This window comes from Chelon labrosus, assembly GCF_963514085.1.
Source record: "Chelon labrosus genome assembly, chromosome: 5".
In the NCBI taxonomy this organism is placed as follows: domain Eukaryota; kingdom Metazoa; phylum Chordata; class Actinopteri; order Mugiliformes; family Mugilidae; genus Chelon; species Chelon labrosus.
The window spans coordinates 17780730-17797921 of record NC_140341.1 but is presented as its reverse complement, the minus strand read 5'-3'; the positions used below and the strand labels follow the sequence as shown (position 1 = coordinate 17797921).

General features: G+C 44.5%; 1 protein-coding gene across 1 annotated transcript in view; it reads right to left on the bottom strand.

The window, feature by feature from the left end:
* lrp2a (low density lipoprotein receptor-related protein 2a) overlaps positions 1-17192 on the bottom strand; it is a gene marked incomplete at both ends in the record, with an annotated part of 42592 nt that overhangs the window by 10987 nt on the left and 14413 nt on the right. Inside the window, 36 exons of the mRNA XM_084544818.1 lie at positions 62-239; positions 337-560; positions 645-815; positions 1515-2181; positions 2363-2658; positions 2745-2946; positions 3490-3621; positions 4204-4323; positions 4931-5056; positions 5148-5390; positions 5815-6015; positions 6124-6413; positions 6503-6661; positions 6741-6906; positions 6992-7924; positions 8664-8852; positions 9039-9278; positions 9392-9605; positions 9735-9912; positions 10271-10380; positions 10465-10608; positions 10713-10879; positions 11650-11778; positions 11903-12080; positions 12179-12407; positions 12511-12695; positions 12807-13018; positions 13600-13848; positions 14115-14129; positions 14455-14835; positions 14956-15072; positions 15546-15665; positions 15934-16173; positions 16289-16570; positions 16660-16797; positions 17005-17135. Of these exons, the coding sequence (XP_084400944.1) occupies positions 62-239; positions 337-560; positions 645-815; positions 1515-2181; positions 2363-2658; positions 2745-2946; positions 3490-3621; positions 4204-4323; positions 4931-5056; positions 5148-5390; positions 5815-6015; positions 6124-6413; positions 6503-6661; positions 6741-6906; positions 6992-7924; positions 8664-8852; positions 9039-9278; positions 9392-9605; positions 9735-9912; positions 10271-10380; positions 10465-10608; positions 10713-10879; positions 11650-11778; positions 11903-12080; positions 12179-12407; positions 12511-12695; positions 12807-13018; positions 13600-13848; positions 14115-14129; positions 14455-14835; positions 14956-15072; positions 15546-15665; positions 15934-16173; positions 16289-16570; positions 16660-16797; positions 17005-17135 (7956 nt within the window). The remainder of the gene's footprint in view (positions 1-61; positions 240-336; positions 561-644; positions 816-1514; positions 2182-2362; positions 2659-2744; positions 2947-3489; positions 3622-4203; positions 4324-4930; positions 5057-5147; positions 5391-5814; positions 6016-6123; positions 6414-6502; positions 6662-6740; positions 6907-6991; positions 7925-8663; positions 8853-9038; positions 9279-9391; positions 9606-9734; positions 9913-10270; positions 10381-10464; positions 10609-10712; positions 10880-11649; positions 11779-11902; positions 12081-12178; positions 12408-12510; positions 12696-12806; positions 13019-13599; positions 13849-14114; positions 14130-14454; positions 14836-14955; positions 15073-15545; positions 15666-15933; positions 16174-16288; positions 16571-16659; positions 16798-17004; positions 17136-17192) is intronic.

Below are 17192 nucleotides of genomic sequence, written 5' to 3'. Positions count from 1 at the left end.
TTCTGCACATCACATCAAAAGATCATTGAGCACGCCACACATGAAAGGAAACTTGACAAACCGTTCATTGTTAGCACATCTGTACTGAGTGCTGCTGCACATGGGAAGGCATTGGGTCACACCTCGTATTTGGACAGCCAGGAAATGGTCGGGGCACTCACAGGTGTGTTCTCGCCCCCCGTGACGGATCAAGCACAGGTGAGAACAGCCCCCATTGTTCACCGCACAGGGGTTGTTTACTATGAGAGGAAGAGCCACAGTCAGTCGTAGAATATCAGTTCAGCACAACTGAGCAAATACAGGCCAGGTATTGTTTAGGGTATCGTGAATACTCACCAATAGGCTGTCTGTAAGGATGGCACACGTGGATGTCAAATGGTCTGTGTGTGGTGTTAACCAGGGCTTCACGGCCAGAGCCGTCGTATTTGTTGCCTTTCTCCACTGTGCGCGTGTTCCAGTCAGTCCAATACACAGTGTCCTCAAACACAGTCAAGGCAAAAGGGTGCGGCAGAACGCCATCATACACCGTGTGTCTGTGATGACCATTCAAGTCGGAGTATCTTACAAAAGAAATAATAAAAAAGGGTTACCAGTTTTCTTCTACTGCAGGCTCAAAGAACGGGACCACTTTGTGACAAACTTACTCAATGTAGTTAAGATGAGCATCGGACCAGTAGAGCTTGTCATTGGTGTAGTCAATTGTGATCCCATTTGGCCACTCCACCTTTGTGGTGATGATGGCTGTTTTGTTGGTTCCATCCATCCCAACACGACCTATGAAGGCCGTGTCTCCCCAGTCTGTCCAGTATACGTATCTAACAGGGAGCAAAAATAATTACTTTAGATCAGTTCTATAGATACAGCTAAAGAAAAGGCTTTACTTGTTAACAACGCCTTTATCAAAGTCTGGCAATACCAGCTGTGATATTGAGAATTTAATTTAGCAAAAAAAATACCTATTGGTTGATTGTGATATGGCGTTGCCCAGTGTATTCTGGAGGCCAAATGTATTCAAATTTAACATTTGGATAAATTATAAAAACGCTTCATTTGACATTTAAGTATTTAGTATTTTTCTAGTCTCACAATAAATATCTTATTCCCACTTATTGTTTGCTGAACCAATCGCTTTACCAATTTCACCTGTGCTAGAAAATGTCCACATTTCAATTAATTGCTAATCCGACCTAGAAAGTCCGACCCTAACAAGCCAGTGCATAGCAGGTGAAATTAACATGCAAAAGTGACATTTGTCCATAGATAAAAATACAATCTGAACTAATTTGCATTGTCATGACTTCCTAACTGGATCCTCCGAGACAATTAGAGACTCATGGGTTTTACTAAGAAACAGACTTAAGACAGAGACAGGGAAAAGACACAAAATAATTTTGCACATCATTTCAACCAGTGTGTTATGAAAAGCCAGTACAAGTGAAAATGGCAACAAAGCCCATTAATACCGGCCATGCCAACATATTGATCAGTTGTTATTATACAAATTGAATACATACCCGTATTTGGGATGCAACACAATGCCTCTGGGGTTTTCGAAGCAGTAGGTGTTATTGGCGTCGACGCAGTGTTCAGCCAGTTTTCTAACAAAGCGCCCATCGAGTTCAGACACTTTGAGACAATCCAAAAAGCTGTCCACCCAGTAGAGTTTCCTGGCTATCCAATCAACTGCAAGTCCTTCCCCGTGCAGAACTCCATTGACCACCGCCTCTCTGTTACTGCCGTTGTAGTACATCCTCTCTATCACTCTGCGGCTCACATCGATCCAGTAGAGACGCTTGTCGACACGATCAAAGTCCACGGCAACCACGCTGGTCAAGCCCTGCAGAATGAGAGAGTAGGCCTGCCCGTCTGTTGACAGGTTCCTCAGGTAGTAGCGGTTGCTGAAGATGAGGTAGGGTGAGATGTTGCTGTTCTGACGGCAACTGTGCCCATCCGGCTCTCGGAGGTATCCTGGCGCACACTTGCACACGTAAGAGCCCATGGTGTTTTCACAGACCTGGCTGCACACGCTGGGGGTGTCTGCACACTCGTTGACATCGTCACATGTCTTGCTGTCAGACATGAGGCGGTAGCCGGGACGACACGTGCAGATGAAACTGGTAGGTGTGTCTGTGCAGTTGTGATCGCAGTGATGAATGGACGGGTCCGTGCACTCGTTGATCCCTACAGAGAGAAATGTATGAGAGCCATCCAACAATACACATATGAACATCGGTGGCTGTCTTTCCCTAGCACACAGTAGATATTTCATTTATAACTAAGAGCATGCACAAGCTCAAGAATTTCACTTACAGACAAATACTACTGATTTCTTTAAGTATTGTCAACATTTCTTTGCACTCACCACATCCTTTCTCATCGCTGTTGTCAGAGCAGTCATCGTTCCTGTCGCACACCTGGCTCAGAGGGATACAGTGTCCATTGTCACATCTGAACTCTCCAGGTGGGCAGGTGGGTACTGGTGTGTGGCACATGTGCTCCAGCTCATCAGACTCATCCCCACAGTCATTGTCGCCATCGCAGACAAAGTCGTGGGACACACAGCGGCCGTTCTGGCAGGTGAACTGGTGTTGCTGGCAAGGCTGGTAGGTGCATCCCTGCTCGTCGCTGCTATCTCCACAGTCATTACGGCGATCACACCTGATATCCGAACAGGCAGGAAATTAACTCAGATTTCCAGACAGACTCGCTACAGATGTCATTCATCATGATGAGTTTTCTCTAACCTGTAGGAACTGCGTATGCAGAGGCCGTTACCACAGGTAAACTCATTGATGCCACAGGATCTGCGTGTGCAGTTTTGGCGCTCATCTAAAGCATCTGCACAGTCTGCATCTCCGTCACACACCCAGTCACGTGGAATACACTTCCGCTGAGGTGGCTGGTTGTTCACACAGGTGAATTCATTACTGGAACATGTGCGATTGGCTGGGGGAAACAAACAAAGCAAAATCATGGAAGAAAATTTATAAGAGTGATAGCGAAGACTACAGGTTAACCTACAATCCACACATTCCAACATGTTTTTCAAAACATGCAGCTGTGACTACAATTTCTTCCATCTAATGTGATTGAGTCCCTTTGTTTGAAGTAAGTCTCCGACAGAGGCTCACTCAGTGCCAAAGTCTTTAGCTTCAGGCATCTTATTTTTGGAGCACACATTGGTGAATTATAAGAATCTTGATCCACCCTGAGCTAGGAAGCCAGAGAAAGGAGACGTGCACAAAGTAACGAGTGAGGCAGGAGAAATCAGGAATGTCAGCTTCTTAGACTGGAGACTGTCTACAGGAGACTAAGGCGCTGGGCACTGACTGCCAGTGTCTGCCCCTACATCACTACCTAAGGGGTGTGTACCTAAAGATGTCAGCATCCTGAATAAGAACGTGATGAAGAGAGGGAAATTTGAGGAGATAATGGTCTTGGAGGGGAAGTGTTGTGGGTAGGTGTAGGGAAAGGATAAAGGATGCATACCACAGTTGTGCCTTTGGTCTTCGTCACTCATGTCACCACAGTCATTGTCCCCGTCACAGATCCAGGATGAGGCAATGCATCTGCCGTCATCACAGCGGAACTGATCTGCGTTGCAGGTTCTGACCAGCGTGGCTGCAAAGACAAATCATACACATTAGATCGCAGATAGCGCGGCAAAACAAATACAGTGTTGTGATTGCCAGTTGATGTACATCCAATGTAAAGGATCATTTTTACTACATAGTTTTTTTTCCTTTTCATGATTGCCAATTATCTCAGGTACTTCCCCCACTGCTTTTCAACTAATACGGAAGGCACAAAACAACACTGGCAAAGCTTTCAAAATAGTCATGGCAACTCCACATTCCCATGCATGGTGAGCTTTCTAAACAAAAGCCAAAGTGAGGCTCTGTAACCCCTGGTGGACAAAGGGAGGGGGAGGTGCTGTTTGTCAGAGGACATTGAGGGGCGTCACCACAGAGGAATGCAGCACACAATAGGAGGCCTGACTGACCACATCGTCAACAAAGAAATACACCAATGACTCGCAGTCGCCGCTACATCACTCACAGCCCGCTCTCACACTGCACACAGATGCAGATCGGCGGACGGACACAAACACACAATAACCGAGCAGCTGATAATAGGGTGGGGGCAGACGCACAAAGCCAAAAGTCTTTTTTTGGGGGCGAGGGAGTTGTGCACAGCACTCACTGCAGGAGAGGGGTTCATCAGAGCCGTCAGCGCAGTCAGTCCCTCCATCACAGTACCAGTGGGCGGGGATGCAGCGGCCGCTGGAGCAGCGGAACTCACTCTGGGAACATGTGGATGAAGCTACGTAGAAGATGTAGAAAGGCGTGAAATTACTTGGAGGATTTGGTTGATTAAAATCCAGTTTTTCCCAGGCTGAACAGAATAAGATCCTTCGTTTGTGACATGTAATATACTCTAAATTATTTCTTGTTCTAAAACACTGTAGGATCAAGCTTTTTCTAAAATTTTCTGCAAATCTGCAAATTTTGTTTTTAACAGGCCATTGTTGTTGAATGCTTCTCATACTCTAATACTTCTAATTCCTTCTTTGGTGACTACATAGTAAAACTAAGATTGTTTCCACTTAGAAGTTAAAAAAATATGGATGTTAAATATGTGCATTAAAAAAAAAAAACTTACACCATTTGTTTACCAAGTAATTCACAAAGAAGAAAAAAAAGCTCACAACTGGAAAAAAACAAACGGATGAAAAATAGACAGAACAAGACATAAAATATTACATCTAAGTTAACTGCAGCCGTAATTCATTTTATTAAATAGCTTTGAAGCAAGGACAGTAAAGGCATCTAAAACTACAAGAGATAATCTGTACAGTTGGTGTATAAAAGAAAACATTAACTAGCCATGGAAATGGAAAGTCGCCGTGTCCAACTATTGGTGAACTCACCACAGTGTGTTGGGCTCTCGTCACTCATATCCCCACAGTCGTTGTCTCCATCACATAGATAGGAACGTGGGATGCAAATGTTGGTAGACTGACATTTTGTGTGCTCTGGCTGGCAGGTTCTCTCCGCTGAGATAAACAAAAATTAGAATGTATTTAATAGCCTCGCTGACGAGTATCTATCCCTGTCTAGTTTCTGTGGCACACTGAGGATACTTACGGCAGTTTTGTTCATCAGAGGTGCCGTTGTCATAGCAGTTGTTGATGCCATTGCAAACATAGTCCTTTGCAATACAGCGCCCATTGTTACAGGAGAATTCTGTGTTGGCGTCACAAGGTCTGAACAGACAGCCCACCTCGTCGCTATTGTCTCCACAGTCATCGTAATGGTCACAGCGGTAGTGGTAGGGCACGCAGCGCCCATTGCCACAAGTAAACACCGTAGGCTCACAGGTGTGGAAGGCTGCCAATCAGAGACAGGAAGAGGTCAGAGCTCTGGCCAATAGAGAGTGAGGTGAAGAGGAAACAGGGGCCGGTACACTCAAACACATTTTACCTGACAGGGCAATAAATGATGGCAGCAACTGCGGGGCTGCATGCAAAGACAAGCACATTGATTCGTGTGTTAGTGCTGATTTGTGTTATTACTTAGAGAAGAGTAAGTCATTGGAAATTTAATCACAAGAATACACACCAGCGTAACTGAAGATTGGTTTATGTCCTTAGAAAGAAATTTGTTAAGAAAAACAGAATTTGTTAGTATCAGTGAAAGTCAAGGAGAAAGAACTACAGACAGAAACGAGGGGGAAAGAGCGATTCAATGATGCAAGAAAGCCAAGGTTGCATTATGAAAAAAATGAAATCAAACTTGTCTAAGGTCACCATACCGCAGACTCTCTCCAACTCATCGCTGCCGTCTCCACAGTCATTGTCATTGTCACATTTCCACTGGGCCCGAATACAGCGGCCATTCATACAGGTGAACTGGCCAGGTTGGCAGCGAGTCCCGTTATCAGGGATACAATACTTGTTGTCAGCCAGGTACCAGCGGCCCTCTGATGGACACTGACACTCGGCTCCATTAGGCCCTAATTAGACAAAATTGCGGAACGGTTAGTTTTCCAATTTTAGCGATTCCTCTGCATATTCACTTCTTAAAAAAACTAAAATGGTAAAAACAAAGTGACGGCGTGTACCTGGTGTGCAGATGTGACTGCAGCCTCCATTAAATTGCTGGCAGGGACTGTCACACTGCTGCTGCTTCCTGCTGGCCAAAACATGGATGTCCATTGGTCGAGATGGGAGGTTCTGGATCATGACCGTCTGGTCAGAACCATCATGCTTGTTGGCCCGATAGATGCTGCGCGTGTTCCAGTCAGTCCAGTAGATGAACTGTCCAAACATGGTCATGGCAAATGGATAGATGGCTGTACTGACAATGACCTCACGGTTGGCCCCAGTGAGAGATGATCGCTCAATCTTCTGTCTGATGGCAGAGCAAAAGGTTGACAATAGCAGTCGCTTCAGAGACAACAAGACAGATAATAAAATAATTTTTTTTCTTTCAGATCTTACAAGCTGGCATCTGCCCAGTAGAGCCTCCCTTCTTCATAGTCCAAGGTCAGGCCATTGGGCCACACCAGACCGCTGTTCACAATCTCTGTTCTGAAGTTTCCTCCTAAGGTAGCACGCTCAATCTTTGCATGGGTTCCCCAGTCTGTCCAATACATGTATCTGTTGAATTGGAAAGGATTCATTTATAAATGTCCATTTTAATCTCATGAACCAAGACATTGTATTGTGTAAGTCTTACCCCCTGCAGGGATCCAACATGATGGCCCTTGGCCTGGACACATGAGCAATAATAGTCCTTTGAGAGCCATCCGTGGACATAGAGCTGATGCTCTGGTTCACATAGTCACTGTAGTAAATTCTTTTGTTTATCCAGTCATAAGCAATGCCATCAGGAGCTCCAAGATCTGTCAAACCACAGCAACCACAACATCAGTATTATCACTAGTATAAATTACCAAACAAAACTAACAGCATGAAAGGAAGACATACCTGAAGCCACCACTACAGGAGCTGAGGTGGGAGAAGAAAGGCTGATGTAGCTGATCTTGCTTGCTCCTGCTCCTGAGCTCTGTGTGAAGTAGATCCTCCTATCTGTGAGGTCAAAATCCAGTGCTACTGAAGTACGAGGCACATTGACGACAGGGAAGGGGAGTGCATGGTCCTCATAGTTAAGTCGCAAGCTGCGCACTGTGCTCTCTGTAGTGTAGATGAGGTAATCATCCCTCGACACTACACAGCTCTCGTTATCTGCTGCAAGATTTCCAAAAGCGCAACTGCATTTTTTTGTCTGGGGACCTGTGTCCGAACCTGGCAGGGCAAAGCAGAAGTGGGCGCAGCGTCCATTGTCTTCCATGCAAGGGTTGTAGTTAAGTTCTTGGGGACTGGTGGGCTGGGCGTGCTGGTCAAAGATAGTAACATCCCTCAACATATTGATGTTGTCTCTAATGACAGAAGGTGTCTCTGTGCTTCCTGGCTCTTTGCTTGCTTGGAACACCTTCTTGAGGTTTCTGTCCACCCAAATAATACTACTCTTAAATACTGTGATTCCATAAGGAGTTGGGTAGCGGCTGCCATACCTGACTATCTCTGTCTCCCCTCCTCTGGGGTTGACTCGAGCAATCATATCCAGAGAGTCGTCTACCCAGTAGACATAGCCAGTTTGCCAGTCCAGAGCAAGGCCTCGTGGAGTGATAATCCCTGAAGACACTAAAATAGTACGGTTGGTTCCATCCAAGAGTGCTCGCTCAATTTTGGGATTCTGACCATAATCGGCCCAAAACAAGTATCTGTTTCTGGGGTCAACAATAATGTGGCGTGGCATGTCCACCTGTGTCTTCAGCAGCACCCTGCGGAAAGTCGTGTTCAGGCGGAGTACTTCAACATACGTCTCCGTCAGGAAGGCATTGGTGAAATACAAGTTTCCTGAGGACAGAATCCAGTAAAGCCTGCTTTTAGAGTGGTCACACTGTATTTCCCAGTAATAAAATCCAACAAAATGATATCAAAAACATAGACCGGAAGGGAAGCTAATCATGCATGGTGTAGAAACCTAGCTTAATGGCTGTGTAATCAGTACAAAAACAGATTTCTGTTGAGCTCTCACTTACAGTGACGTCATTATGAATGAGTCAGAATGAAACTATTTTCCCACTTGAAGCTGTTTTCCCCAAATAACCTTGTTCTTGCCACCCGTGTGGGACAGAACTCCCAGCACAGTGACAAAGCTTCTTAACTTTGAATCTACATGGCAGGTCTGCTGCCCATGGCCTGTATCACAAAGCAGGTTGAAACTAGTTAAACTAAATAATCAGGTGTACTGTAAAAAAACTGCATCACTTTGGAAAGATATGGCTATATGTATATACAATAGACTTAATATAAACACTAAAGCTGTTATCGTAGTAGGATTATACTCAAAATTAAAAAGGTAGTCTTTGATTGATGTGGTGAACTTAAGCTATATCAGTTTCAAAACCAACAACTCCAAGATAAGAAAGCAACTGCTACTTTAAGTAATGAGGAAGTATTGTCCATAAAAATATAAATACATGAATAAATACATAGCTTAAGTGGGAATCACAACTCGAGAGAGTTTAGTTTACTATAGACTTAACTGCTCATTATTTATGTGACAAACAAAACATAGAAAACAGCAGCATACCTGCAGCCCAGTCTACAGCAATGCCTCGAATCCCATTGCGTCCTATACCAGATGTTACTATGCTACGTAATCCTGAGCCATCTGGCTTGATCCGTCTGACCCCGTTCTGTGTTGCCATAGTGCTGCTGAAGTCACACCAGTAGATGAATCCAGAAGCCATGTGTACATCGATGTGCAAAGCATTACGGCCTGCAAGAGGATGACCCAGTCATTAGAGGCCATTAGTGTGACATCAAACACAATGATCATGTCATAAACATCTGAAATTTTATTTCTCAGATAGTTATTAAGGTTATAATTGTGGCTAGTTTTTTGACAGAAACGAATGAAGGTATTATAAGCTGCGGTATAGTAAATAACATATGTGTCACTGACCTCTTCCAGCCACAGGCACCATGGCCTCAGAGTGGTCTGACCCTTCTATACTGAAGCCTTTAATAGCAGATAAAGTTGAGACGACGACGTAGGACTGGTAGGGAGCGCAGGTCTTGTTGTCAGCATTAAGTTTAAAACCGGTGGCACATGCACATGTAAACAGACTCTGCGGCCGAGGGAGACAGAGCTGCTCACACGCTCCTATATTGTTGGTGCAGCCATTTGATGTACCTGCAGATGCTGAGTATGTAGAGACAATACAGTGTGACCAACACAAGTAAGAGCAACAAGAAGCCTAAAACTGACACAAACAGGACTAAGTCATTTTGATGATGTGTGTTTGTGCAACTCACTCTCTCGAAAATGAACTTTCAAAACTCTGAGTCCAGACACATTGTCTCGCAACACCACCCTGTTGGCACCTGTGGACTTGTCCACCCGCTCTATGACCTCAAAGTCGCGGTCAGTGAAGTAGAGGTAGTTCTGATAGACGGCCACACCCCAGGGGTGAGACAAGCCTGTCACTATGGTGATGCGGTTACTTCCATCTGGGTCGCCACGCTCAATCTGTGGCAATTTAATGACAGATAAGATGTCAACAGGAATATTATGTATTTCAAATAATTATCAATATTAAAATTAAGGTGCAGGCTGTTATTAAAAACTTCACAGAAAGCTAGGAAAGTGAAGACCCACCACGCCAGTGCTTGTAACAGCCCAGTACAGCTTGTTTTCTTGGATGTCCACAGTGAGGAATTCAATGTGATCGAGGTTGTTGGTGAACAGGGTGATGGGGTTTAATCCATCCATGTCTGCAGATGCCACCTTGGCAGGGATGCCACTCTCTGTTCCTTGGTCTGTCCAGTACAGTTTGCTTAGGAATAAGTAAGATTGCAGGTCAGTGTTGTGGTTGTCTGTATATGGTATTATCTGTACATAGAATATGGTATCTAATAATCGTAATATGTGCAATATGTTGCAGTAAACTAGCGGAGATATTGGATGAAAAATGTCCAGGTCACAGACCAGGGGCTGAAGCATTACATAATGTAAATGCCAGCATCTGAGTTGCAAAGTGTTAATATTAGAGGGGTTTTAAAATGCCATGTGTTGTTCAGTAACAGTGGTTGAGATCTCTCTAGAGGCAAAGCAGATGGCGATGAGAAGGCTATTAGAGCTCAGTGAGTGTTGGACTGAATGGCCGTGCCAGGATTGTGTTAAATGGGGCTTACCCACGTGCAGGGTCCACTGCAATGCCAACAGGACTGCCAGCGCCACTTGGAGAGCCGTTATTTGTGATCAGAGTTTTCCGGTACTGTACCTCCCCTCTCAACTTTAAAACCTGGCCAAACAAAACACAAACTGGTGCTGTGATGGTACTACATAAATGGATTATTTGCACACATTATAAAACTATTTGTCTCACCTCAATAGACTGTGTAGCTGGATTGGTATAGTACAGGTTCTCTGTAATCCAGTCTAAGGCCAGGCCAACAGGGGAGCCTAGAATGGCAGCAGGGGCAAACTCTGTCCTGTTGGTCCCGTCCGACTTCACCCTGTGGATCTCACCCTGGTGGACAAAGGCCATGGATTTAAGTTCCTCGTTTACTGCAGCATGATGGTGAAACAAATAAAGACCTAGGAAGGGGAATACTGTTCTGTGCAGTCACTTACAGGGTGTTCCACCCAATAGATGGTACGTTCATTGTCATCAAAGTCAACATCATAGCCATTTTGAAGCCCAGCAACAGGAACCATAGCATCATTATTCTTATCATCTGGATCCAAGGAAATGCCATATATGATGCTGTCCCTCACAACCACCAGGAAAGGATCCTCAACTAAAAGAAAAACAGACATTACAAGTACATTTAAAACAGGACTGCAAACTGTTCATCCTCCAAAAAAAGACTTAAATCAGTATACTGATTCATGAGTTCTGAAACAGAGCTAAGAAGGTGTACTGCGTGGATGTGCACTCAGTCAACAGTAAAAAACTGTTGTTTTTGTGAATTAGGGATCCCAAGCTAAAAGGCCTTTATCTATGAAGATGATTGACTGGTGAAAGCCGGCTCCACAATCTGATTTGCTTTGTCATCACAGATTAGAATCAATGAAAGGTTGTCAGGCATTTTCATTCTTGGATAATCAGTGGCCTCGGGGGGAGACTGTGTCTGCTTGGTTTGAATGGGCTGAAACCTGAGATGAGTTAAGCTGTTGACCTACGGCAGACTCCCTGGACTTCGAATTAAAGGTCCCTTGTCTTCTTAAGACCTTGAAAGACACGCTTATATGATTCTTAATATTTATGACTGGAACAGCACTTTACAAGAGAGTCCAAATGGAATACTGTTGACAAGTACCTGGATCGATCTTTAATACGAGGTTAGTGTTCTCAAAAATATCTCCGCTTACCGACATCAAGATAGCTGCGCATAAAGCATGCAAGAACTATAATCTCTGCTATAAGAGCTTTCCTATTTTACAACTATTACCACAGCTAAGACGAGCACCTTATGAGAACAAGCAACTTATCAGCAGCATCTGGCCTGACTTCCTTTTTCATCAAACTGAGTGACGAGTGTTTTCCTCCATTTGGCAGGTTGCATACCTCTGGTGCAGGTGATTTGGTCCGCCGCCAGTGTCCAGCCTGAGGGACATGCGCATGAGTAGTACCTTGGTCCCACAGCGGAAAGTAGGCAGATGTGTGTGCAGGGGCTCCTCAAGCAGTGATTTTCTCCTGCAGATTGTGAAACCACACACAGACACGTGCACATCCACAAAGAGTCAGCAGATGTCCAAACTACAAAACCAATTCACAAGGTCAACAAAACGGTTTTTATCCAGGTACTATATATATTTACCTGCTGGCTGCCTGGTTGGGTGCACTGCCACCAGACCCATGGGCTGAGGGAGGTTGAACAGCATCACTGTCTGGTTCTCCCCATGCCACTTATGAGCTCGCATCACACGGTTGATGTATCTGTCGGTCCAATAGACAAAATCCTCAAAAATGGTAATTGCGTGGGGATGTTGCAGTACCTTTTCACAGAGAGTAGCAAAAGAAAAAAGTGTGTCTTACACAAGCTATTCAAAATGGAATTGAGATACACAATTTTGTATCATAAACATACACTCACCAGGTCACTGGCCAGAACTTGTTTCCTGTTGTTGCCATTATAATCGCAGTAGTCAATGAAATCCAAATAGGCATCAGCAAAGTACAACAAATTGTTTGGATAGTCAATGGTTAGACCATTGGGCCAGTAAAGTTTGCTGCTTATGATAACGGTCCTCAGTTTCCCATCCATGCTTGCCCTCTCAATGCGGGGGTTTCTCCCCCAGTCAGTCCAGAACATCAGGTGAGCGCTAAAAAAGAAATGGTTGTTTAACACCAACTATTTTCATGAGGAAAAGAAGCGAACAGAGAATACCTGACATCAATTTGCACACAAACTGAAAACAATCTGACCTGTCTCTTGGGTCGAGCACTAGGCCTCGGGGGTTGGTGACATTTTCACTAACTAATACAGTCCGGTGCGTGCCATCCAGTTTAGACACTTCAATAGTCTCCAGGACATAGTCAGTCCAGTACAAGTTCCTGCCCACCCAGTCCACAGCAAGGCTCTCTGTCACAGTAACTCCACTGTCGAATATCTGTCCACAAGAGTTAAATATGTTAAATATACTGGTGAAAATGACACCAACTCAGTTTCAGTTTTAATGAAATATGTCTGCAGTGTCAAAAAAAAGGCAAACCAAACTCACCACAGTTCTATCACTGCCGTTCTTGTGAGAACTCCAGATTCTATCCTGGCTCGTATCGGACCAGAACACCCGGTCGGTGACAGAGTCAAAGTCTAGGGCCACAATGTTGCGTCCATCTCGAATCACTGACCGGACCACATTAGGCTGAGTGGTTATGTCATCTTGCACAATCTGATTTCGACTGGCCACTAGCAGGAACGCCTCACGAGAATCTGCCAACAGACATCGAACCTCCGTTACCTATTTTTCATGTCCATTATCATGCTAATAAGAGCACTTATGAGCGTTTGATGTTGACCAAAACTGTACAACAAGGCTGTTAAATAGACCCTACTCAAATGGCAATCCTTTGGGAATGCGCTTTTGTCCATATAATGTCCTATTGTATTGCAAAGCCTTTCAGCGGGTTATCTGTGTGGAAGAGGAGCTCATGTCAGGCACGCTCCCTATAAATAGCCCTTTGTTTGTGATTATGTCCTAATTACACCAGTGATGGCCAGTGAGTGACACATATGTTATTTGTCTTATCTTAAGAAATCAGAGCAGCAAAGAAAGTCAGGGGAGAAGAAAGACAGTGTGTCAGTAGAGTCTGGGGGCCAGGCTTCCCTTTATCAAGCCTCCCTCCCAACAGCCAGTGCAGAGGAGAAAACATGTTGGAACCCAAATCAATGCAGGATGGATACTAAAATAATTAAAGTAATTACTGTATTACGGAAGGATGGTCTGTTATTTAAAACTTGCAAGGGAGAAATGTGTTCCACACTGAGAAGATTTAAGCCGTATCCCTCCTCACCTGAGGCCTTGCAAGTACGCTGGTCTGCTTCAAGAGTGTAACCCTCCTGGCAGTGGCACCGGAAAGAGCCTCTCTCATTAAAGCAGTGCTGGCTACACAGTCCAGGGGGATTACATTCATCCACATCCTCACAGGTTTTGGAGTCATTGCTCAGTCGATAGCCCGCAGGGCATGTACACTGGGCCCCAAACGGCCCTTGGATACAACCGTGGGTGCAGCCAGCATTGTTGTCAGAGCAGCTCTCCTGATCTGAGTAGAAAGGAGGACAAGGACAATTTAGCACTGTGAAGTCATTAATAGACAGTGATCTCCAGTAATAATTAACATGAAAGCACCAACTACTTTCATTAAGTGTCCTTTAAATTGCGAACTCTGAGCCCAAGCTATCGTTTACGCTTATTTATGGTACATGACTGATCAAAATCTATGACTATTAAAATAAATACTGTATCTGCTGAAAAATCAATCAAAACTACTTGAAGCATTTCTACCAATGATTAAAACTTTGTTCCTACCTGGCAAAGGCTCATCTGAAAGTTGTGAGAAAGGCAAGAAGGGAAAATCACAGATCATTTTCAGGTTAATACAGACAGAAAAATCACACACATGCTTGATTTTAACACAAGAATCCAAAGACAAACAAGTGACATTCAACACAAACTTTCTGTGACATGAAGCTCCTGTTCAGAATACAAGAACTGGAAAAATGTTCAATTAACCAAAATCAGTTGAGAGATTGATCCTGTTTGTCATGTGATGTGAAGACGCTTCTGAGGAGGCCAGACCACGAAATATAAACAATCCTGACAGACAAAGAACGTGTTCTTGGCTGAAGACAGCAGAGAACAGACTTACTGCAGAGTGGAGACTCGTCAGCACCGTTGGGGCAGTCGGGAGTGTTGTCACACACCGTGGTGAGGTTGATGCAAACACTATGGCCAGGGCACTGCCACTGCCAACTTGGACATCGGAAAGGCGGCGTGGGACAGTCTCTCTCATCACTCATGTCCCTGCAGTCATTGTCCCCGTCACAAATCCAGCTTTGCAACACACAATTTCCATTATCACAGCGGAAAAGTGTGGAGGGGCAGGTGCGAGGTGGACAGGCGTGGTGCTCATCGCTGCCATCCTCGCAGTCTGGATGACCATCACACTCCCACGTAGATGGGATGCAGCTTCCATCTGACTGGCACTGAAACTCACTCTCATGGTGGCACATCCCTGGAGGCCTGGTAGCTGAGAAACACCACAAACAGAATATTAGCAAAGGCCCAAAACAATTACAATTCAAATACATTAGGAACCTGGTACGTAATCATTCAAGTAACGCTTGAGTAGTATAACATAAACACTTACGACAGTTTTGCTCATCTGAGCGATCGGTGCAGTCAAAGACTCCATCACATCGGTAGTAGGAGTTGATACACTGGTGACCCCTGGAGCACTTGAACTCATTCACGGTGCAGTTGTAGACTGAAAAGTCCAGTTGAGTATGTTAATACTTTTATTCAATTTTTCTGCAGCTGTGTGTATTCGGTGAACTCGGTTGTTGTGCAACGCAAGTAATGAGATCAATAAACTAATAGGATTAGCAAATGCTTGTAGAATTTTACACAGCACTTAACTGACCTCTACAAATTGTTCAGGATGTTTAGCTGGTAAAAATAAAGTGTCGCTCAACACATGAATGACTGAATGAACGAACTGTGTACCAGGAAACTGGTGCTGAAGGGGCAGCTCACATTATCTCAAACTGAAAGACTGGGCTGCAGCAAGTCATAGAGATAAAACCTGATTCATAGCGATATGGTTGAGTAACTAGTGTTGTTAGTTTTATAAATACATGCAAAAACAATGATTGTAAGGAAAATACCAAAATATGAGCCATGAATGAGACCAGCAACCATACAGTATGTGTATCTAGGGTAACTTAAAAAGCTACTCACTGCATCCCTGCTCGTCTGCACCATCCACACAGTCCCTGTCCCCATCACAAACATAGTTGGGGTCTATGCAGCGGTGGTCTGGACACTGAAACTGTCCTGGATGGCATGTACCTGCCAGATCTGAAAAACACATATTTTTAGACAACCATATGAGACTGCATGCTAATACTGTAGTGTAAGTCTAAACCATTTTTTGTTTCAAGAAAAACAACCATACTTCTATAATAATCTGATAAATGAGACCACTGGCAGCATAATCAATTTTGTCTAAAGGCATGAACATTTAAGTAACTCTTATGTCAGAACCTGACATTTTTAAAATAATGTTTTGGCATCTCTCAAATGTCAAACTGCATCTTAAGTTGCCAGCACCAATAAAGACACTCACGGCAGTCAGCTTCATCTGAACTGTCTCCACAGTCATTATCAGTGTCACAGCGCCAGGTGTTTGGTATGCAGCGGTGGTTGGCACAGGTGAACTGGTTGGAAGGGCATGTTCCAGGCACCTTTGTAGGACAATTGATCTCATCACTGTTATCAAAACAGTCATTGTGCCCATCACAGCGCCACCCTACAGGCACACAGTGCTGATTGGCACAAGTGAATGCAGAGGAGGAACAAGTGGTGTCTGAAAAAAGGAAGAGGATCTTGATTATGTACTGTACCATGTTAACAATAGGTGAATGAAAAAAACAGTTTTACTCTGCTCAGTATAATGAACTGAATTTATAAAAGACCATTACTGTTGATTCCGCAGCCGGCTTCGTCACTGTTGTCATGGCAGTCGTCAACACCGTCGCATCTGTAGCTGTTTGGGACACATTTGCCGTTGCCACAGGAGAAGGAGTTGGCTCCACACTGCAGTGTGGGGGGCTCATTGGAAGGGTCATCTATACAGGTCTGGTGGTTGGGCGACAGCTTCATGCCATACGGGCAGCCACACACTCTCTGTGAGTCTGGGGCCGGGAAGCAGAAGTGGGTGCAGTCTCCATTGGGATTTGTCGGCCTGTTGCAGAGGTTGGAACCTGAGAAGGGGAGCGGAGGTTAATTACCAGGAATATGACTGACAAGTGTGAGCCGCGGCTACGCATGAACAGTGAATAAAGCTACAGACCGGTTTGAGAGTTGGAGTTGAAAGACTTGACGTGCATGATGTGGCTGATTCCTCTTCTGATAACGACCATCTCCCCACCGTCAGTCTTGCGCACACGTACAATACCACCCAGGCGCCAGTCAGTGAAATATGCATAGCCTTCATGTGAGGGGAGCAACAGAGTCTCAGTTACTTTATCTTTCATCGCTTCCTGCTAACACTAATTGCTCTTTTGACATCATTAAATGCAAGACCAACAAACCGGTCAGTTCCAACCAAGTGAACTCCCTCTTTGTTTAGGTCATATATACAGAGTGGTAATGTACTGGATATACAATATAGGCAACTTATTGCTGGTTACCTCACCTTCAAAAATGGTGAGGCCAAACGGATGAGAGATCTGAGTTATACGGTCCAAAGAAAGCCTGTTTTGTCCGTCAAAACTGCTGTGCTCAATTTTGTCAAAGAAGGCATCCACCCAATACAGACGCATTGAGCTGTGAAGATGAAAGCAGGGAAACGTGAAGTTAAAATAAACAGTTACACAATTAGGA